General features: G+C 34.7%; 1 protein-coding gene across 2 annotated transcripts in view; it reads right to left on the reverse strand.

Annotated features, from left to right (window-relative positions):
* Positions 1-25,755, reverse strand: part of LOC135219099 (repulsive guidance molecule B-like) — a 317,762-nt gene that overhangs the window by 156,458 nt on the left and 135,549 nt on the right. For both annotated transcript variants that reach the window (XM_064255539.1, XM_064255540.1), the window contains exon 2: positions 4,073-4,479. In XM_064255539.1, coding sequence (XP_064111609.1) covers positions 4,073-4,145 — 73 coding nt within the window. In that variant the 5' untranslated portion in view covers positions 4,146-4,479. The remainder of the gene's footprint in view (positions 1-4,072; positions 4,480-25,755) is intronic.

Genomic DNA, 25,755 nt, shown 5'->3' on the forward strand with positions numbered 1-25,755 from the left:
TCAAGCGTGATGGTTGGTCATTTTTTTATCCACCCATGATTAAGGTTACCGATTCTACCTTGGTGGGAGATGTCTTAGTATTTCCTACATTACATTCTGCAATGTGGTTTTAAGAGCTGCCAGATGGCGCTAGAGGGTAAGGACGCATACAAGCCAGTTTTATTATTTCTGAACAGATCAGGAAATTAAAAGAAAATGACCTGTCTATTGAATAACTTATAAAGATGACCTACCTATTGGAAAAAACATACCTTAAAGACACACACACACAGGCAAAAAGGCGCTTCAAACTAAGATAGACATGAAAATAATAACGTTAATATAGACAGCACCAATGAAACATTCCCGCGTTAATTTGCGTTTGCTTTTCAAGATATTCGAAAAAAAGGCTGTTTAATATTTAAATTCGGAAAATCCAGCACGGCAGAGATTATCAGCACTCAGGTTTTAGAATATTTTGTTCCAGAATCTCATTACGGTCCCGCTGGTCTACATTTATGAAGTTCTTGTAGACATATCAAGCTTCATCAGAGTTTGGCAGTTTTAGCAGATAAGTCTTTGCGCGAATTGCGAATATTTTTCTCAAAATCTGGAAGGCTTTCCTCGCCCCGCACTTATTGACTGAGGTAAATCAAAAAGTTCAAGCTGATCATCAGTATATATATATACATATATATATACATATATATATATAATATATATACGTATATATATATATATATATATATATATATATATATATATATATAGTTAGTTGCATTTCACATAGGAAAATGAAAATGGTATGTCTCGAAAATGCCCAACAGTTTCGTCCTCCAATGGACCTCTTCTGAATTACCATATCTTCGTGCTTAAGAGATTACCAGAAATATATATATATATATATATATATATATATATATATATGTTATTATATGTTATATATATATATATATAATATATATATATATATATATATATATATATTACTATATATATATATGAATCTTTTACTGTCATACAAGTGTATATGAAGAAAAAAGGCCCATAAAACACTATTTGAACGTTGCAACCATATATTTCGAGCACTTCCTTCTGTGTTCCTTATCACTGGTAAAATATGGACATCGAATGTCTTACAAGACTATATATACAAAGCATATGTAAGTGTGGCATTAATATATATCACATAAGTATGTATATGTATATTGTATGTATGTATGTATGTATGTATGTATGTATGTATGTATGTATGTATGTGTGTATATATATGTATGTATATATTTTATATATATATATATATATATACATAATGCTTTAACTGAACCTTCCAATCACAAAAAATTAACTGAACTGCACAAATGTATGGCATACTGTACAAACTTCATATGAAACACCACAGCACAAAGAGAGGATAATTTCTTCCTCTAACACAATACCTTTCCCCCTAAAATAGGTGTATATGGCGTGAGAATTGGTGCGTTTCACTGCACGTAAATTCCAGGGCGTCTGTTTACACGGGCTATCAAAGGCCGACATTCGGGCATTAGTCAGCGGCGTTAATTGTGTGACTTTGCGCTGGGAAAAAGAAACGCGCCCACTACAAGGGTGCCTCACTCAAAAACTCGTGAGGGCTTTTATTCAGAAGCAAGAGTGCATTTGGTATTATTCAGAGAGAGAGAGAGAGAGAGAGAGAGAGAGAGAGAGAGAGAGAGAGAATATGGTGGCAATACACGAACGCATAATATACAAATAACATCAACTGCCTTGACGTTCACACACACCCATGACACTTGATAGCAGCTCTCCGATAAAAAAACACTTACCATGTCTAGTTCTCCCGTTTTCATTACTTTTAATCAATCAATGGAACCACATGATTTCTAGCTGAAACCAATTATACAGAATGCAAAGTCAGCTAATGTGATATAACCTACTTGTAATCTAATGGTCCCGTCTTCTTATCACTGTGGAATAAGACAAGCGACGCATACAATAACTTACACGATACTTCGAATGAACTAGTTAGCATAAAAAAATAATAGGATAAGAATTCAGTATAACTTCTCAAGATACAGAAACAATATATAAGAAAAGAAGGTAAAACATTAACTAGTATTATAAAATATTCAGTGGAACAGGCCCAGTATGCGATACAAACAGACAAACATCAAAAGTCCTATAACAAACTACGCATCTATTGCCAAGGTAGCAGAGTAAAAACTATTAAAATGGCTCTGATGAAACGCGGTGAAGACATTCACGCAGTGATACCCTCCCAGAGAATATTTGCCAATATTGCCAATGTTCCGCAACAGAAATAATGGAAAGATCTTCATCTATCAAATGCACAAAATAGATAAGATCCAGGGAAGACTTCCTCCCACTGAGTGCTTCATCAAAAATACATTAATCCACTTGCAAGATATATTGATAAGGAAAACTCAGATATACGTACATGTATAGGACACGAGCGAAAGCATTCATGTGTCAAAGGCTTCGTATTGATCTTGGTGACTCAACAGATGCGTCCGTATTACCGAAGCTTCGATGATAATGTTATTTATCAGCAGCCAATGCTACAAGAATTTTCTTTATTACTAAGGGCGCAAATGTTCCAGGAGTTCCAACATCGAAGAGCTTTCTAACAACAACAACAACAACAAAAATAATAATAATAATAATAATAATAAAAATACTACTACTTCTACTACTACTACTACTACTGCTACTAATAATAATAATAATAATAATAATAATAAGCTCTACACCGTTACACCTGTGTATATTTAGTTGTCGCCAAATGTTTTACTCTGTGATCTACAGACCTAGATTTTTTTTATTGTCTCCAGAAAAACACAAACACGAACAAATTATATATAATATATAATATATATATATATATATATATATAAGATATATATATATATATATATATATATATATATATATATATATATATATATATATATATTAGTGTGTGTCAAAGTTGGCGAGCTGTATTCGGATGTGTAAAATTAAATTAAAACAAAAAAAGCCCAAACTACAGTTAAAATGCATCAGCGAAAACTTCACTACAAGAGTTTCATTACTTCTCACTTCAAGTTCATCTGAAAACTCCCAATAGCAGGGTGGCACCATTCATTTCTATAAAGGAAAGTTGGCTCAACCACCCATTCGTACATTCTAAGCTTGTCTTACACAGACACCAATTCTCTGTCATTTGTTTTGCACAATTTCTAATACATTTCTTTTTTTTACTTATTTACCTGTATATGACCTATGCATGACCTCTCCAATCATGGAACTGCATCCCAAAATTCTGATTATTTTCTTTCACTATGTAAATACACACACACACATATATATGTATATAATATATATATATATAAATATATATATATGATGTGTGTGTGTCTATATATATATACATGTATGAACGTAAACTATCCTCTCATTGTTCATATAAAAAATTAATTATAATTCGAAAGATGTTGGTCGTAATATTTCTGACGTTTTAACACAAATAACCAGGTATTGCATAACGTGATAACCCACAGATCACACCCAATTATTAGAGGTAAACATTTACTCTCTTTATGAACACTGAGGGGAGAGGTTCAACGAGATGCTTAATCAACAGATTCCATCATTGCCTGATGATGGGGCACCGACGCTTACCTTCCAATGGTTGGGAAAGGATAAAAAAAAAATAAAACGGAAAAGATAAACGGGGGAGAATGCTGAGAGGCAGAAAGCTCATCCCCGAAGTTATATATATGTAGGGAAGGGGGATAAAAGAGGCATTCCAGAGATATTGCTGCTTTCCCCTTGTAACAGGTTGGGCAGACCTCTCTTAAAACCAAAAGGCAGGCTGGGCCCCTCCATGTATGACAGGTTAATCTAAAGGTAGCCAAGTCAGGTGAGAGCCCGACTGCAATTGATTAAAATTGTCCAAATCAAAATGCCGAGATTTTCGTATCGTTCCCATCCTACAAAATACTGATCGGCAAAAGCGTAAATTTATAAATAATAAATGACGGTAGTTGGACTATTATCTAATTTCTACTTTTTAGAAACAAATATGACTCACCAGCAGCAAGTAGGATGAGCAAGAGGAGGGTGGGGAGACCAGGGTGTGGGGGGTAGGGGGCGAGGAACCTCATTCCCTTAATCAGGGACCCCCTGGGACAGACCCCCCAATATCACCCTAGGGCCCCGGGGAAGGGCTCCCTCCCTACTACTCGTGGGATTCTATAGTGGAATGATGTTCTTGCAGAATGACACTGCAGTTTTTGGATCCTCTCTTGAGTTCGTTTGGATAGAGGCAATGCAATCGCTTCAGCAACTGGCACAGGTGAGTCCACCTCCAATCAAGGAAGTGGATAATGGAGGCTTAAGTCTGGCCACCGGCCTCTCCGATGCTGCTTCGGGAATTCGTCAATCGTTCTCAGCCAATAGCCACTGATGACGTCGTGCTGGAGGGGTCACAACCCCGACCTGGGAAAGAAGACATGACTTCGATTAATAATAATAATAATAATAATAATAATAATAATAATAATAATAATAATAATAATAATAATAATAATAATGTCATACAAAGGGCAAAAAAAAATTCATAATAACCATAAAAACAAGAATAATAACACCTTAATAATAATAAATAATCATAGATTTTCACACTATTATACTACACGAAGGCAGTTATGGATTTTGCTACTCAGATAGTAATAATAATGGATCCCCATCATTCAGTGAAAGGTAAATGAAAGCCCACACTAAAGTTGAAGTATCTATAATGGCCTGATATCATTGGAGGTCAAGAAAGGAATAAGGAAATCTTTCATTGGTCTCCTCGAGGGATCTCTTGGGTCAAGAGGTCTACCGATCATGTTGTGATTCTTCCGAAAGGAGAAACAATTGAGTATAGGAGTTTTTACTCAAAGAGGGTTAGAGTTTTCGTAATAAAAGTCATTACATATCAGTATATATATATATATATATATATATATATATATATATATATATATATATATAATATAAATGTCTTATCTCATCACCGTGATTCACATATACGCATTAAGTTACAAATGTCTTTTGATATCGAATTCGCTGTACCTGGGAATTAATATATTTTCATGTATATTAACCGAAGGGAAATTTTTTTAGTTGATAAGAAATTCTTCGGCTTATGAGCGCGAACCACGGAACCAAGATTCAGGGTGTATGGCGAAGGTCTTTACCCACACGGCTATCACGAGAGGCATGAGATATAAAAGGACATTTGTCGCTTAATGAACATATCTATTATATATATATATATATATATACTATATATATATACATATATAATATATATATTATATATATGAGTAAAAAAATGAGAGACACCCCCACAAGATGACGATGCTTAGACGAAATTCCAAACGAAGCAAGCGGCAGTGCAACAAGTAAACTCAGTACCCTACTACAAAAGGAAACATAAAAGCTCCAAAAATAACTTCCGTATGGGTCATGAGGTGGCCATGAGACTGTGGACGTTCCTTAGTGATTGCTGTTTGTTATTTCCCCCACTGCCCCGCCCTTTTCAGAGAAAGATTTACTTGTGAAAGAAGACTGATAATACCAAGTTACAGTAAGTGGTACTGTCAGTACTATGGCGCAAAGCACCGTATAGCCCCGGCTACATGCACCACCGGCTTACCGTGGAGCACGAAAACATTTATTATTCAACCAACCACATAAAGGAATTATTTTCAAGGTATAAAACCCAAAATATTGTCAACATATCAAGCTTATTGCCGTTTTTTGTCTACCGTATATATCTTTCGTCCGGTAGCACAAATGATGAATGATATAAAAGCACAAATGAAAATGCTGTTTAAAATGCAATGTGGAAAATGATCACATTTGCTACGTCGTCAAATATCGTGTTTATGGATACACGCGTATAAGCGGGTATGTTTTTTTCTCCCTCTCTTTTTTTAACATTATACAGCCGTTTGTAAGTATATTTCACTGAAAAATGAATTTGTTTTCTTGCCAGGGAAACAAAACTATTTTTTACGGAAACTTCAACACTAAGTTATGTAAGTCTTCACTTTCGGAACACCAATCGAACAACGTACAATTTCCTTATCAGTAATAGAAACTGAGAACCGTGGGTGAAAGACGAAGCCAAACATGGCAGGTGCAATACTGATAGGGGTAATAACAATAACAAAAATGATAAACTCTTTCCCAAGGAGACACACGCAAACATACCCATAAAGGACACAAACTGCATCGACGAACTGTGCACAATGAAATCAGTAACCTGCATTTGACAATAAAAAGAATTACACACACAAACAAAGCCAGCATAAGAAGAGAGAGAATAAATAACATCTTTGTATCCGCACACGCCAAATAGACAAAAACGTAGGATAAAAAAAAAATCCTGCATCTGACAAGGACCAAAGAAGAGACAGAAAAAAAAATCAATATCTTCCTTGTGTGTGATAACAAAATACCTGTCGACTTAGAAGAGCCGGCCAGCCGGGAGGCAAAACTGCTTACATAAAGGAAAAAACACAAAATTCGGGAAAAAATATTACATCTCTTCTTCGGTGCAAGGACCCAGAGTTCATGAACTTGACATTAATGAAGAAATAAGAAGACGGTGACGACTCTCGCTGCCCGAGGACAATGAAGATGGAGGAGGAAGGGAGAAGGGGAGGAAAAGGAGGAGTAGGGCAGTATGTAGTTGGAGGAGAAGGATGGGAGGAGAGGGAGGGTCAAATGCGTACGAGGCTGAAGAAGGGGGTAGATAAAGAGAAGAGATGGGAGGATGAGGGTGGAAGGAAAGAGGTACAACAGTACGAAGATCCGGCAAAACTGAATATATTTTCCTCTCTCTGGGTGTCTTAGGAAGAGAACGAAACGCAATCTTGCGCCCTTGCAACCACAGTAGGGTTGTTTCCCCTCCTTCCCCAAACCCCCAGAAAGAAAAAAATTAAATGACATCCGTAGTCAATTTAAGCCTTGAATATCCCGTTCAGAAATTAACATAATACAACAATTATCCTTAGAATTTAATGGAATGTTAATTAGCTACTGTATCCTAACCCACAGGGAAAATACGGCTTGCAATGATGTACATTCATGTGACCTACGCACACTAAAACATGTCTTACTTGCGCTTTAAATGTGCATGCATTTAACCCAAATGTCATCGTTTTCACACCTAAATATTCAAATTGTATTTTTTCTAGGTAAATATACAAACCGTAGCCATTCACTTGCAGGGTCCTACTGCACATGCGCTGGACGGCCGTATATCCACAGAACAACAAAAGAATAACGCTGGTAGACGCAGGTAGACGGCATGCAAAACTATGCGCAAATTCTTTTTTTACTTTATTTTACGCACAAACATATATATATATATATATATATATATATATATATATATATATATATATATATATATATATATATATATTATATTAGTCAACTTGATGACCTACGTAATCAAGTATTGAGGCTGTGTGTGTAAGTAGAAGGGAAAAACAATGGAAAAATTGAGTTAAAATCGATTGGAGGATAAATATCGATAACTCGGAAAATGTACAATAAACGATAAAAAAAAATTTATGAAGCTTAGCAATAAGGAAATTGCTAATCTCGACAAAGTAAAGGTGATTGCATGTACACAAAGTAAATGGGAGTTAACATACATCTACATTATCATAAGGTGTGAATCAACATATATCTACATTGCTACGCAATACGGCAAAATTACAAAACGGCACGGACGACGTTCTCTTCCATGGTCGAGAGGATATGAAACAACAACACACGCATGAGAAACGAGTCAAGTAAAATCGTCATCAATCACCGTTACAGCATTATGGCAGCCAGGCACCTACAGCATCCAATTTTCACCTCAAGGTTGAGAAGAATCCTACCAAGGGCCGTTTGCGTCACTCGAAATATTCAACACATCGGTATTCGATGCATCTCACATGATGAGGATCACACGCACGTTCTTGCATACTGAAACTAAGGTGTATGAACTGCATATTACATGCTCCAAACTGCATAAGACATCTTTTGCATCTCAAGTTACTGCGAGCTACAACGAAGAAAGAATAAAGCACGCACTCCGATAACGCTAGCGCGACCAAATACGGCAACTCGGTTAACTGATCATTTGCGGCATAAATGTGTTAAATGCATTCAAAATACGCCAACGACATCTTAAATAAGGAGCCCAAATTCAGTCGAATGCACTTGAGATGAGGTACTGCATCTCACCGTTGCAAACGCCTTGAATGCACAACCTTCTATATGGGGGGGGGGGATTTCGGAGAGACCCCTTTACGTCCCAGATCACCAGCGAACTTAGTAAAATAGTTTCAGCTGTATTATAGGAGATTCCTACGTTTATTGGAAGGCTGGAACATACATTGCTGTACCTGAGGGCGGAACCAAGAATGCCAAGAATTTACTTTGGCTTCTGCCTATTATACAGATGGCGAGGGAGCCCGGTTATGCTAGGATGGGACAAGAGGAGCTTCGGAAGGGACAGTCCGTGAACGTGGTTTATGTATAAAATCAAAATATGAAAAAACACTTCTTGAAAAAGGACAAGGGACGAGGTGGGGAAGTCGATAAACTGCGAGACGGGGCCTGGAATCTCTAAGTGGCACTGATGAAAACTTTAGTCCAGAATGGGACAGCTGGAAACGTGAGCAACTGACAAGGTGTGAGATACACCGCAAGACAGCAGCATCAACAATTACAAACCCAACAGCATCATCACTATCTCTAATGGCAACGACAAAACAGCGATAACAAGAACAGACGTCAGCTGAAAACGAGGAGACCAACTTGCCTTCTCATTTCACAGACAAACCCGATACAAGACATCCCATTTCATACACCCGCATTTGCCTTCCTCGTCTGAAACAGACACATCTCATTTCCATAATTCACACACACACACACACACACACACACAGAGAGAGAGAGAGAGAGAGAGAGAGAGAGAGAGAGAGAGAGAGAGAGAGAGAGAGAGAAGTTTAACTCTGTTTATACAATTTTTTTCAGCACCGTACAGGGAAAAAATCCACAAGAGCCAAAGCGAAAGCAAACATGAAAAAAAAGATGCATAAACATAACACATGAAAATAAAACAAGCCAGAGAATGAAGCGAGGTAGTAAATTACAGCAAAAATCGCCCACAGAATTACAGGAAAAATGCCATGAGCTGTCAAATGCAAGTCTGGGAGATATGAAACGGAGAAAAACACGGATGTGGAAAACACGAAGAGAAGAGGTCAAAAGTGAGCAGTGGTTAAAATAGAGAGAGAGAGAAAAAAAAGTGTTGATAAGAGCAGGAGGAGGATATGGAGGAAGAAGAGAGAGGGAGGAGGAGGAGGAGAAAAAGATCCGGAAATGGGAGAGACGTTATTATCATTATATCGAACCTACGTACAGACAGACAGCGGCCGGAGAAGCACAAGCCATCTGTTCAACAGATGCCGCACAGTCGCTCTCGACCTCCTACCATTGCTACCAGCAGTGATTGTTTTTTTCAATGTTCTAAATAGGTGCTCTTCCCCATCCTCTACAGAAGACTTTTTTTTTTTTTTTAATCTTCACTGGGGTTCTTCCTATGCTCGTAAGTCTTTTGTTTGTTCAGAATGGAAGCTTTTTCTGCACTACGCCCTCAATATGTTTATTCTTAGACTTGTTCTTCAAAATCCCGAAGCGTTTTTCATTCAGTCCTATAAATAGGATCATTACTCGGGTCTTAAACTGGTGCCTCTCTCCGTTCTTGGTTTTCATTTCTATCCTGAGCAAACGTTTTCCTGCTGTTTTAAGACTTTTATCAGCCCTTTTTTTTTTCCTTCTTCTTTTCGAAGTCTTAAAAGGGTGGTTTTCCTTTGTCTCCCGCTCCGCTTTTTAAGCCAAAATAAAGATTTTGCTTCGTTCAAGTTCTTCTCAGTTGCCATTTTATGTCATACAACAAGTTTTTTCTGTCCTGAAGAGTTTTCGATCTACTAATGAGATGGGTTTTCCTGTCCTTACAGATCGTATCTATGTTCTTAACAGCTGTTCTTCATCCCCTGAATTTTTTTCAACATTTTTACATTGAAGCTTCCATTAAAATAATAAAAAATAAGAACCTTTACCAATATGGCAGGTAGGCACATTCAGCCCTAATCAGGTTTCTTTCTGGTTGTGAGCTAGCATCTCTCAGGAAAAGATAACTGTCTTTAGTCATTAACAGTTTTTTTCTGTTTTATAAAACTTTAAATACAACGAATAATTTGTTTATATGCGTCCTTCAGATTTTCTCGTAGAAATTGCTCAAGTAACAATTTTTGTCGACCCTCACAAAAGCACGAGTCCCCAAGATGTGAGCAAACATATCTTATTCCATCGTTGTAACATATCTTATTCCATCGTTGTAAGTTAAGATGAAATAAAGAGGAAACTACCCGCAGACTGGAGACGGAGGCTTACCTCGTGATTTCGCATTTCATTTGCGACACTTGTTGAAAACAATGATGTCAGATCAGGCTCTGGAATTGGATACAAGAAGTCCAATCGAGACCGAACAGCGCCCAGTAATGGGATTGTTAAAATGACCGATAGCATCTGATCTTGACTTAACCGGCGAGATAGCCACGAAACTTTTCTAAAGTACATTTTTAGACTAGCGATGGCTGGAATACAACGAAGAAAATAATTCCATAGGTTAGAGGCCGTGAGTGGGAATGATACTTGGATTCACTGTTCTTAGTCTTACAAGATAAGGAGGCCAAAAATAAGTGTTCTACATTTTATGAAATAACTCAGGACTTCCTTAAATCGTTCTATCTGGTGGTATATGGTGGGGTAAGAAGATCAAATAGACCTAATCTGTATCACTTACAGAGAGAGAAAGCGAGCAACTATTTACCATTATGTTTCAAGTAATCCTGCATGAAAAAGATCCTATCGCACTAAATGCCACGTTGCTAACAGCAATAAATATTTTCTACAATAACTTATCCAGGTATTATATAATATTAATGTGTTCAACCATGAACGAATCAGCAATTACACTGCATGCATGAAGATGTCCATATGGAAGCCTGGCAGTAGGGCTTGAAAAACTGAGACTAAAGGAAAAAGCCTGGTTCCTAAATACTTGAAGCAGCAAAAACATTTAGGTTGAAAGTAACAAGAAAAGCTGGACCGATCAAGAAATTCCAAAGGCTCATGGAAGACAATATGGTAACATTTCTTACTGCCAATAAACACACTTTCAGAATAGTACTATACTCAAACTAAGTTTCATTGCTAATCGATACAATTAGAAGCATGTATTGCAAAAAAGTTTTATTTAAGTACAAAGGAGTAAATAAATTTGCATTTAATTGTAATTTGTTTGCAATGCATTCTGTTAACTATATCGCTTAACAATGAATCTCAGTTGCCTCATTGACTACCTCTTTGTTTTATTTACCCAGATTCTCATAATTATACATCATTCAAGCGGCGACCTTTTACTTTTTAAACTTCCTTTCATTTATCTCCTTCAATCATCTTTATCTTGTTTCCCTTCGTCCTACCATTCATAAAGAAATTCGACAGCCGGTTTCATCGGCCTTCGTATGCCATTCATACGAATACCACGACCGATTCCTGTTCGAATTACGCACACTGCTGACTTACACATCTGCAAGATTGCTAACCAATGAATGAATTATGCAATTAGCAGCTTTCCGATAACACTCAATGGGTTCCTGATGAGAGAACAACAACACATGATGATGATACCATCTTTCTCAGGCTAGAGACCTTCGAACGTCCAGTGATCAGCACCGTGGTGGTAACAAGGACTCTTGATGGCATATGGTCAAGTTAGCCTAGACTGACTGTGGTACTCAGCCTAAACTCTATTCGAAGAATCCTCCATAATTTTAAGTTGCGAAAAAAAAGGAATGTCACTTCTTTATACATACAAATTTATACAACCATTATATATATATATATGTGTATATATATATATATATATATATATATATATATATATATATGTTATATGTGTGTGTAAGTGCATAAAAGATGTCAATAAAAGAAATTCTTTAAGATTTAAAGTATCATATCACCTGCTTTACCAAACCATCCATCTTCCGACACTGAACTAATCGTAATTAAGAGAGAGAGAGAGAGAGAGAGAGAGAGAGAGAGAGAGAGAGAGAGAGAGAGATTCTCACACAAAAATACGACCAAAAACAGCCATAAAACACAACCCCGGGTCGCTGTTAATGAAGTTCGGATCTCGTCAATAAAGTTTCCGCTGACCCAATCGTCTGGGTTCCCGCACATCACCTTCTTCCCATTTTGTTGATGGACGATAAGGCTTGATGGATGAAATACAGGACATACTAGATGTAAAGGAGGACCTGATGGACGATAAAGGGAAATATACGATTGTCAGAGGAAATTTGAGGGGCAAAAATGGAGTACTTGAAGGATGAGAAACGAGATTTGATGAAAGGTAAAGAGAGGCTTCATAGATGGAAATGGGGACGAGATGAGAAGAAGAATGAGAGAAGAAGAAGAAGAAAAAAAAGAGTATATACCTCGTACTTGATGACAAAGGAGGCTGGGTGCAGGGGAAGGGAATTTGATATTAGACAATGATGACTGCGCACACGTAAAATATGACTAAAACTGAGGATTAAAAAAAATCTTTGCTCTTAATAATAATAATAATAATAATAATAATAATAATGATAATTATTTCGACCATAGAGATTAATAATTTAAATAGAAGTATTTGACATTAAAAAGAATTAAATAATAACACTAGTGACACAAAATCCATAGGGTAAAAAGAAAAAAAAACTTGACATTTCCCTTTGCTGTCACTTTCCGAAGAAAAACCGAGAACCGATGAAAAGATTTGTTAAAATAGATAAAACCTCTTCCCAGAAGCAGCAAATTCAAATATGACTACACCACCTTTAAATCTTTTGACGCACCAATCTCGCCTTTATCCTGAAAGCAACCCGGGACTAAGCTGATCAAAAACGAAACAAATAAAAGAAAATAAAATAAAAAGGGAAGACCTCCCAGGAAGGAAGATTCTCTTCAACCATTTCATCCCTTCCTCGCCCTACTTTCCATTTCATGTTTACGATATATTTCATTTTATATAAATGAGACGCGCGCACATACACAAACTCACATACGTACAAGTTTATATATATATATATATATATAATATAGATATATTATATATATATATATATATATATACTATATATATATATATAAAAGTTTTACTATATATAAATTTCTGACTCGCATCGGCACAAACAAATGAAATACACAAGTTCGATCCCGATGTGAGTCAAGAATTTCATTCTGTTAACTCACGTAACTGTGTGTTGATTAACTTTTATATATACTATTATAAATCTACATTTGTGTGTGTGTGTATGTAAAAACTGAATCACGAAAATTTGGAACGTGATGAATTTATAGATAAAGGCAAGTCAAGAAATAAAGTGAAACAAAGGCGAACTGCGAGGCCTTTCGATTCAAGGTCCTTTACTTTGCAGACTGAGTCGAAAAGCTTCCAGTACCCCTTCGTTTCACTTTCCTTCTTGACTTTTGCCTTTATCTATATATTCATCACGTTCCAAATTTTCGTGATTCAGTTATACATACACGCACTGTAATTATTATATATATATATATATATATATATATTATATATATATATATATATATATATACATATATATAGTTATATATATAATATTTATATATATATATATATATATTTATATATATATATATATATATATATATATATATATATTATATATATATATATATATGAAACAAGTATCCCTAGAAGAAGCTCAGATCCATTCAAACATTACTACAAAGCTTTATCACAGGCGTCCATCCGTTTTACGAGACCTTCCTTAACGGGAGAAGTATTTCACACTCATTTTTCTTTCTCACGTCTTCTTGCAAGAAAATGAGGCGACATTTTCTCTGACGCACAAAATAAAAGATTTTTCTCTGATTTCTTTTCCTGCTTTTTTTTTCCGTAACGCGATGTTGCGCAGCCAGCAGCCTCTCCAAAGCCAGAAGTTAAACAAATCAATTTATTTTTTTTTTTACCAGGCTTATTTCGGACAAACCTGGCGACTGGTAGACTTTTCACTGTTGTAGAATCAAAGGGCAAAAAATGTACCAAATATGACTTACGTACCACAATATCATATAATATATATAGATATATATAACTATATATCTATAATTATATATATAATATAATTATAGATATCTATATATATCATAATTATATATATATATATATATAGATATACAGATTCATATTATTATATATATGTGTGTGTGTGTGTGTGTGTGTGTGTGTGTGTGTGTGTGTGACTGGTAAAAATGTTCTGTTACAACAGTATTCCATCTGATAAAAGGCCCATAAAAACGCCAAAATATAGGGAAAACATACTATACTTCAGAGACTGCTGTCTCCTTCTTCTACCTGAAGAGGGAGACAGCAGTCTCTGAAATATCGTATTTTTCTCTATATTTTGGCATTTTCATGGGCTCCTTTTATTATAATATATATAATATATATCTTATATATATATATATTATTATATATATATATGTATTATATATATATATATATATAGATATATATAATACTATATTATTATAATCTTATATAGATCTATCTAGTATACACATACAATATATATATATATATATACATAGAGGTAGGTAGCTAGATAAATTAAGCCCATTAAAGACACAGAAAAAAACAAATAAAAACCAGGGTAATAAAGTTAAGAGAGTGACTCTCAGTATCTTCCTCTTCCTCAGAAAAAAAAACGAAGAAAAAAAAAGTGGTTAGCTCAGCCGCTGACTCCCCATTTCCCATGATGAACATAAACATCCAATTAACTTGTTATGGCCATTATGGTGATGAGAGAGAGAGAGAGAGAGAGAGAGAGAGAGAGAGAGAGAGAGAGAGAGAGAGAGAGAGATAATGGAACGCATCGTTTGAAAAAAGGGAAAATATAGTAGACGGAATATTATCCGGCGCCAAAAAAAATAAAGTAAACTTAATTTTCAAGATAATTAAGTAAGGCTTTTAATAAGAAAAATTGATTATGACATCAAACCTAGGAGCATACTCACACGGCTGTGAAAGTGGTAATGATAGAATAATAGATATATTGCAATTATAGCTCCTATAAGCTTCTTGAGGAATCTTAAATTAAAATCTCTACACTCACAGCAATTTGAAAGGATTAAACACTTGTTTAACATATTCAGTCAAATTTAATTACAAGGCAAATAATAATAAAGATCCGTATGAAAATAATATTAATAGCTGATAATATATTCAATCAGGATGTGAAAATATAACTAAACACCTCCGCACTCTGAATATTTACATAAAATTCAGTCACAATAATCAAGGTATAATTCAGCTCAAATATCTATACTAAGGCCACGTCCTCAATTAAATTCACCCAACGCTAACATTAATGAATTTAACAAATGACAACAAAAGGATGAAGCCACAGCCTTAAAAGAACATTTAGCCATCTGAATCTATTCGGATGATTTCCGCCTCAAATGAAAAACCACACCACACGAACAGACCTCATCAAAATAGACGTCTCCTGTGTGGAATAGTAACTCTAATCTACGCTACAAGTTATTAAGGCACTGAATATCTCTACGCGCTTCGGTTATCTATCGAAGGACCCTTGAGAATACGAAGACCCCATCTTGGGTTAGCAGCATTAATTAATTTTCTGATATGGAAACCTTACCCGAGAAGACCGCCTTCTCTTTGGGACCCAGAAGTCGTTGAGTTGCGATGATATAATAACGACAACGCTGATCATATTACCAGGGCGCAGAAACTCCACGTTCATTCATCACAGGATGATCAATGTTAATCAGCTCCGGGATTAAGAACAAAACCAAATTATACCTTGTGTAGAAAAAACCGCTAAAAAAGTCACAGTTACGCAGCTGCCTTTCAATCTCACAAAACCCCCAGACAAAAGATTAATTCGTTGCAAAGCCAACAATTCTATCGAAAATAAATTGAGGTTTTATTCAGAGCTCCAAAATGAAGTGGCTCAGTGAAAACATGGTATAAAGTACTGCTACGACTATTTTGTTAGTGCAGGGACAAAAATGTGTTTAGCAGTGTTCATAAAATTCCCAGTGCTGGAAATTTGTTACAGAACGTGTCCCTTCTCAACTAATGACAAATTATCACTGAAAAAGTACAGATTAAATGATGCCATTCACCCAGTACACACAAAGGCGGAGAATTTTGCCCCCTTCACGTGATAAGTGATTGGTATGGATGATCTGTACATCCAAGCATTCATTACTTGGGAGAACAACAATCTCAAAGCAAATGTTTCAACCGTTGACAATAACGCAAAGGGCCACTACATTACGTCAGAAGTGACTATGATAACATGTTAATAATAAACACACACACACACAATATATATATATATATATATATATAATATATATATATATATATATATATATATATATAATATAGTATATGTCTCAACAACGAATTCTTTATATTTCTTGGATGTGCTTGGATCTCGGACTTTGTAGTGAAAAGCGTATTCCATATAGTAATATATATATATATATTATAATATATATTATATATATATATATATATTTATATATATTATATTATATATATAATGTTTGATTTTAAATCTCGAATAAATAAATAATATGTGATGGATTATACGAACAAAATTAGAGCCACTAAGGAAAAATTGAAACACTGGAGGTGCTAAGTATTTTCATCTTATTACCAAGACATGGTCACAGCAACTACAGATATACAGTAGTTGTTTAAGATTAAGCCAGCCTTGTAGTACATATGTCATATTATTTTTCTTTTTCTATAAATACTAATTTTACAATTAAAAGGTTTCCTTTTAATATAAATGTGCACTATTTTTCAGAACATCATATAAATATAAAAATGCCAGTATTTTCATCAATGTTTCTTCGAGCCTTGCGAATAGTCAATCCTGAGCTTTTAGATCAAGAATTCAAAAACATCAGATATTAGTTACAGATTTTTGTTATCCATCCCATATCATGGATTTGTTACAATCAAGCTATTAAGACCCTCTAGAAAAAAATCGGAAAGAAAAAAAAAGTGCCCTCAAACACCTTGCCACATTTTATTGGATTTGAGGTTGTAAAACCTTTTTTAAAATTGTTTAATATAAAATTATCTTCACATATAATAACGTAAAAAACATGCTTATAAAAGTTAGCGCCCGAAAAGATAGCAATATTGTATACAAAATTCTATGTATGGATTGTCATTTATTTGACTTAGATCAGACCAGTAAAGAACTGACCACCAGATTAAAACAATACAAATACTCAGTAAGAACAGGCCAGAAAAATAATGCTTTATTTTTACATTTAAGTGAAAATTCCCACAGAATACATTGGACGTAAAGCCAAATATTGTCACGTTGTAGCGAAACTATTTCAAGGAACTTGTTAGAATCTATTTTGATTCAGTTAACCAGTGGGTGAAAAATTTTAATGTACGACAAGGGGTTATTTTTCATTTTGGACTCCCGGGTCATGTCATAAAACATATTTTCCAGAAGGAATTGAAAGGTTGAATAAAGAGGACACCCAATAAGTAGATTTCGATTTTAATCTGTTGACCGTTTTGTGACCTCCCGACCTTTTTGTATTCCCTTGTGACTTGTACGCACCATTTATATGGGCCCTTGCTTCCGTATATCTTTCGTTGCTGTGACCATGTCTTGGTGAAAGACGAAAGTACTCAGCATTCCAGTGTTTCAATTTTCCCTTCGTGGCTGTAACTTTCTTCATACACACACACACATTTATATATATATATATATATATATATATATATATATATATATATGTGTGTGTGTGTGTGTGTGTGTGTGTGTGTGTGTGTGTGTGTGCGCGCGCGCGTGTGGTAATAAAGCTCTTGAAGAGGCCTTGGAAGGCAATATCGAGCTACTAGCGTCTCTTTTATTCTCTTTTCTCCTGTGGACTGTATTGACATATATATATACACACACCACACCCACATTCCACACACACATATATATATATATTATATATAACTATAGTATATATATATATATATATTGCATAAATATATATGTAAATAGTCACACGACATACCACACATATATATATATATATATATATATATATAGCCTATAATATATATTATATATATATATGTCAATACAGTCCACAGAGAGAGATTCTATACCATCTATACCAATATATGCGTGCTCACCCTTAAATGGAATTACAATGACAAACAGACCGAAGGTAGAAAAAACTGAGTGAGGGGGAATCTCCGTCTGGCCTAGTGGCTCTTGTAAATTACACGCATATATTCAATATGCAAAATAGGCCCATAGGCCTAAAGGAATCTATTCCGCCGTTCTAATGGAATATCTCAAAAAAAAAAAAAAGGTAGTCGGCTACAGGGAAAAGAATTTCCGATATCCTGGTGAACCTTATGCAAATAGTGGACTCGGCTAAAACACCAGGAAACTAAATTGCAAAACTTCATTTATCCATCTCCATCTATCCATATTTATATATCTCTATCTATCTACTATACGTGTGCGTGAGCGCGCGAGAGTTTCCAACCGCAAAATCGTCCATAAATATTTATTGCAAATAAAGAAAGGTTTCAGATCAAGAGAGGTGAGCACGTTTACTCAAGCAAATTTAAGCTTTCCTCAATTATTTGAAGTATAAATCTAAGTAAGGGAAAGTTTAATAATAACTAGAAGGATAGCAAGTCCAAATAAAATGTTTACTAATACCAAATCGGACGAGTGGGTTGCGTGCTCGACTACCAAACTGGTAGCCCTAGTTGGCGGCTCGTGGATGTGCGGAATCAGAAGAATTTCTTTCTGGTGATTAGCAATTTGTTTCTCGATAAGCTGTAGGTCACGTTGCTAAGTAACCAATTGGTTCGTAGCAACGTAAAAAAATCTAATCCTTCGGGCCAGCCCTAGGAGAGAATGTTAATCAGCTCAGTGGTCGAGTTAAACTATGATGGACTTCACTTTTTTGAACGGGAGACAATTTACAGCGTTGCCGTTTTTTCTTCACAACATTGGCTTTTAGCAGTGTTACTATGAGCAATTCTTTTTTACGTTATTTATGATTCAATGGTTAGAATACAAAAATCTAAAGGTTAGAATGCGTATTTTTCGATGTAGAATTATTTTCCGTGACGTAAAAAAACTACACGTCACTAGCTTAGCATAAAGTATCTCTGACGAAGAAAAATAAAGAATTTCAATAAAATTCCTTTGTATAAATAAGCAGGATATGTTTTATAATTTTATTTTCATAATAAAGCATAAAAAGGCAAAGTGAAGATTTTTATTCCTCAGCGCTGTGGTGTGGTCAGAATATTCACGGAGGGTTGCCAGATGTCACTAGAAAGCCACACTATAATATAGACGAAATTCCTCAAAACGGCAACACTGGAGACAAACGTTCCTGACAGTGATTTAATCATCAATGAAAACCTACGAAAGTGACCCCTTCCACTCGGGATTGTTCCCAAAAGAGACAAAAAACGGAAGAAAAGCGCACACGAACTGCAACACCGAGTCAGCGGAAACGTTTACCAAAAGGATCGTGAAACCAAAAGAAATATTTATGAATGGAAATGTCACACCAATGGGAATGTTTACAGATAAAACAGAACCAGCAAAGCATTTCAAGAAACCGATCATTAACAAAACCTTCGGTTATACCTACATTGTCACAACACACGTTCAAGGTGCGTGGGTTTGCAAAAGGAAACAGAATTAATAGAGTAGTCTTTGCAAAGCGAAGTCAAACGTTTACATATATATATATATATATATATATATATATATATATATATATATATATATATATATATATACACACACACATATATTGAGTTGAAAGACCTCACAGTGCTCCTTTGTTTCACTTTCCTTCTTGGCTTTCGCTTTATTTATATATTCATCACGTTCCAAATTTTCGTCATTTAGTTATACATACATTCATACATACATACACACACATGTGTATATATATATATACATATATATATATAGATATATATAATATATAATATATATTATATATATATATATGAAAATATATTAATTCCAAGGTAGAGCGATTGGTTATTACAGGACATTTGTAGCTTAATGCATGTATATGACTCACGATGATGTGATAAGAATTCTCTCTCTCTCTCACACACACACACACACACACACACACACACACACACACATATATATATATATATAATATATATACATATATAGTTGTATATATATGTATATATGTGTGCGTGTGCGTGTGCGTGTGCGTGTGTGTGTGTGTGTTTAATACGAATATTGAGAGAGAGAGAGAGAGAGAGAGAGAGAGAGAGAGAGACAGAGAGAGACAGAGAGTAATATTTTAGACAGCTGATATTCACACTCGAGTTCCTATGTGGGACCAAACTACACAATCAGTTTGCACTGAAAGACGAGAAACAAGACGAGAATGAAAATCATACAAAATAAATATTTATGAAGCCGTCTCTTGAGCTGGCGATGAACTCTTCCTGAGATCAAAACAAATGAAAAGAGGTAAGGTAACTCTCTTTCTTTTACATGAAAACTCAAAGGAGCCCCAGCCAACTTTTTATCAAAGAGAACGCGCGCAGACATGTGTTGCGCTCTCAACGGAAAGAAGAAGAAGAGGAAGAAAAAAGAAACCATAAAAGAACCGTCGAAACTCGAAACAGGTGCCCACACTGTGCACAGTAAAAACTCATCTGGGATAATGCTGGTGAGCACATAAGCGAAACCCTAAATTTAATTACTTGTATGTAAATAATTATGAAACGGAATCCAGGTGCTGAGGTACACAGGTATAACGAAGGTTAAAAAGGACATGTGTATGCGTCTTACTCCAATAATAATCTTTTAGTTTGATTTATTTCATTACAGTTTTTACATATTTATTTATTATTAAACAGTTTCACCTTTATACAATTTTACTGTCTCTTTATCTCTACGTTCATCATCCATGTGAAAGACAGCCCTTTTTAAGTAATTTCCGAGATAACTTGGTATTGAGCGAATCGAGAATTTAAAAAAATAATAATCTAATTCACCTTTACGTAATAAAATGCAAAACAAATACCACTACATATTCAAAAACCTTTGGATGCATTGAAAAATGAAGCCTAATAAGTCTATGAAAGGCGTAAGTCTGACAGCAGTCACTATTTTTCAAAGAAAAGCTTTTCCCTATTCTAATTATCTGTCCAATTACACACACTCATATATATATATATAATATATATACATATATACATATATATATATATATATATATATATATATATATATATATATATATATATATATATTATCACATCGCCATGATTCATATGCACTCATTATCTAATTCGCTCTACCTCAGAATTAATATATTTTCATATATTTTAACCGAAGAGGATTTTTTTAGTTGATAAGAAATTCGTCGGTACATGGGCTCGAATTACGGAACTAAGAATTAAAGACGTACAGTGAAGCTCTTTACCCACAAGGTTATCACGAAAGGTATAAGTTAGAATTAGATATTAAAGGCTATTTGTAGCTTAATGAGTGTGTGTATATATATATAACTATATAGATATATATTATATATATATATATCATATATGTATATACATACATACTATACATACATACATACATACATATATATATATATATAATATATATATATATATATATATATATAATTATATGCAGAAGCCAGGTACTATGTCGTACCTCTAAGTAAATGGGGATACAATCCACAATGAAGTAAAATCCTCTTGTAGTTTAAAATATCTATCTCTTGTACAGGAGATATATATTTTAAACTACAAGAGGATTTTACTTCATTGTGGATTGTATCCCCATATAATTATATGTTTGCGTCTGTGTGAACATGATTTTAACATTTTAACAATTGTCTATTAAAGGACATGGTTCAAAAGAAGAAAAGACGACGTAACAGCTACTGGCAAATTCACAGTTAAAGTATTGAATTGTGGATGAACCTTGTGTACAAAAAACTTAAAAATATCCCTAACTGCTTCACACCACCACATAAAATAGCGTGCCAAACGTCAAAACACATTTCCCCATTCATCTCTGTCCTGAATAATAAGGTCCCTCCTTTCCAATACCTCTTACACTCCAACTGTGCAGGACTTTCAGCGCCCGTCTCGCCTCCTTCCTCCTTGCATTTTCAAACCATTTACCTTTTTCACTTGCCTTTCGTTCTTCTTTCCACATTTCTTTCCACATGAACAAACGTCAAGACACTCCGATCCATCCAAATTCTTGACCACTTCTTTCTATACCCACATTCCTCAACCGTTCCATTCTTTTTTATGTCACATATCCTAGGCATTCCTTCAATCTCAACAGCTTTATTCTTATTCAACTTATTACCACTACTAATCCACATTTCACTACTAATCCGCATCCCACTTCCAACTCGACTAATCCACATTTCACTTCTATCTCTACTAATCCACATTCCACTTGCAATACTTCTAGTCCACATTTCACAACTAATCTAAATTTCACTTCCAATCCACATTTCACTTCTAACACTACTAATTCACATTTCACTTCCAACACTACTAATTTACATTTCACTTCCAACACAACTGATCCACATAACACTAATAATTTAAATTTCACTTACAATCAACACTTCACTTCCAACACTACTAATCCACATTTCACTTCCAACACTAATGATCCACATTTCACTTCCAACACTACTAATTTACATTTTACTTACAACACTATTATTCCACATTACACTAATAATCTAAACTTAACTTCCAATCAATATTTCACTTCCAACACTAATAATCCACATTTCACTTCCAACACTACTTATCTACATTTTACTTCCATACAAGGTAGTTGGCTCAACAACTTCAGACATTCCAATCTTTGCCACCACGTACTATCCAAACCTCTTCTCAATCTTGTGTACAACTTGATACCTTCCTTGCTTCGCTTATTCTGTACTCACCGCTTTCATCCCACCCCATTTGTTACCATAAATTTATTCCCAGATACCCCACACCTTAAAAAAATGTTCTTTCCTTTGAAGTCTTTTTTTTTTTTTTCTTTTCTTATTGGCATTTAGAAGTGGCAACGTTGGAAATTTTAGTAATTAGTATAATTTCTAAAGTTTCTGTCACATATGGAATTCATTTCTGATATATATATCTAATTAAGGCAAACTTCAAGCTACTACTGACCGAGCTAAATTGACCGAACTTTACCTCTCACTGCGCAAAACGTATAATAGAGCTATGAGTATTCTAGTGAAATTATAAATCATATGGGCCAACTTTATGATGACTTTTAACTGGATAAGGCAATAGGCAAGGCGTTGAGTGACCAAATGACTGAATTTGGGATACATACCATAATAATCCTCCAAGATGGCTGCCAATGTTGTGTTTTTCTTACCTAACACAATCCTCCAGCAATCAACATTATTACGTGAATTGATGCTTAGTCCTGAGTGTCTACCTATTTGAGGATGCTATTGGAATACAAAATACGAGGATTTCTACCAATTCCGAGAGAATCGCTTACGTTGTTATTGAGAAAAAGTTCATGACCAAATTGGCTTTTTGCTTTTTCCGGCAAAAAACTAGGCTTCAATCAATCAATGCAAACACGATTTTGGGGTAGGCCTTATCAGTTCTCGTCATTTATATTTTGCCTTCTGTATTCAGGTTTTCTCTTATGACGGATCAACTGGTACACATTTAAAAAGATTCAAGCAACCCACCAGCCCCGCTTCAACTTCGAATTAAACAAAAGTTATGACTCTCCATGTTTTCCTTTTAGCTTTAGAAACATTTACAAAGAACAAACCAATCTATATATAAAAAAAAGATTTATGTTTTCGATCAGGTATTGTCACGTGAAATGTCTTTTCCAAAAATTTAGCCCTATGAAATATCACATACTACTTTATGGTCAAAATAAAGTCTATGAGACTAAAGAACTTTTGTTATCATTCAAGCAGTCCTCACAATTTTTTCATATGCATTGTCTCTACACTTAGGTTCTCTCCTATGAATAATAAACTGTAACCCACTTAAGAGTCAATGACCTGATCCCATGCTAAAGTTCCAAAAAAAATTTCACAAGAAGCTCGCATTCAGCCCTGCCTCTCGTTTATACTACACATCAAATAAATCTTCAAAAAAACTCCATACTGCATTCTTTTCCAGACAGTACCTCATCATTAACTGAATAATTTTAGATCAATCCCCTACAATTTTCTTTTTTACCTATTCTTGTCTGTATTCTGTACCCACATTCCATACTCAATCAGTCTTCTCATTTCTTATATATTGTTTGTATGGTGTTTTTACGTTGCATGGAACCTGTGGTTATTCAGCAACGGGACCAACGGCTTTGAGTGACTTCCGAACCACGTCGAGAGTGACCTTCTATCTCCAGAATACACATCTCTCATCCTTCAGTAGAATGTTCGAGAATCGAACTCGCGGCCACCGAGGAGGTACGACCACACCATACCGACCACGCCACTGAGACGCTCATTTCTTATATAAAACGCAAACAGTTCACCCCAACAGCCTCAACCTTTCCGAAATTCAAACTTCACTTCTTGGGTTCCATTCAAAATTCAAGTCTCTTCTCAATCTTTTATACAAGTGCTACTAAAACTTGCTTCTTGTATTTTTAGACTTACTTGTTCTCTCAGCTTACCGTCAAAAAATATGTATATTTATACATAATGTTTAAAGTAAATTTTTTTCTTTCTTTCGTTTCTCAAATAATAAAAAAAAAACCCTGCTTTCATTTTTTCCTTAATCATACTAACATTTATTGCATCTTCTCCGCGTCCATTTGCTCTCAACTTTCTCCTCTTCTTTAACAATTACAAACCCCATTTTTACTAGTTTCTGCTGTTCCTCTTTATCATTCCCATTCAGCACTGCACCTTCTAAACATATCAACCATTCCACACAAAATTCACGACTCATTCCCTTATTCCACAACCACACACCTGCTTCGACTGACCTTTCTGTTATTCTCAAATCACTCCATCCATCACGAAATCAAGCAGCCAACGAAGACATAACACGCTCTTATCTCAGATCAACTTTTGCACATCCAACCCGTTACACAACACATGCACGTGCGCATGCTCACAAAAAAACACACGCATATACATATATGTATATACAGATACATTTATATATACCCAAATATACATAAACGTATGTATCCATATTTATAGCCTACCATATATATATATATAATATAGATATATATATATTATATATATATATAAATATATATATCTATATATATATATAATATATTATATATATATATATATATATATATTATATAATATATATATCTATATATATATAATATTATATATATATATTATATAATATATAATATTATATTTTTTATATATATATTATATTATATAATATATATATATTATATAATTTATATAAGGTGGTATACGAATCTCCACGGGTCAGTGGTTCAATTTTGCCTCTCTGAGCGAGAGATC

This window comes from Macrobrachium nipponense, chromosome 1 (genome assembly GCF_015104395.2).
Source record: "Macrobrachium nipponense isolate FS-2020 chromosome 1, ASM1510439v2, whole genome shotgun sequence".
NCBI lineage: Eukaryota > Metazoa > Arthropoda > Malacostraca > Decapoda > Palaemonidae > Macrobrachium > Macrobrachium nipponense.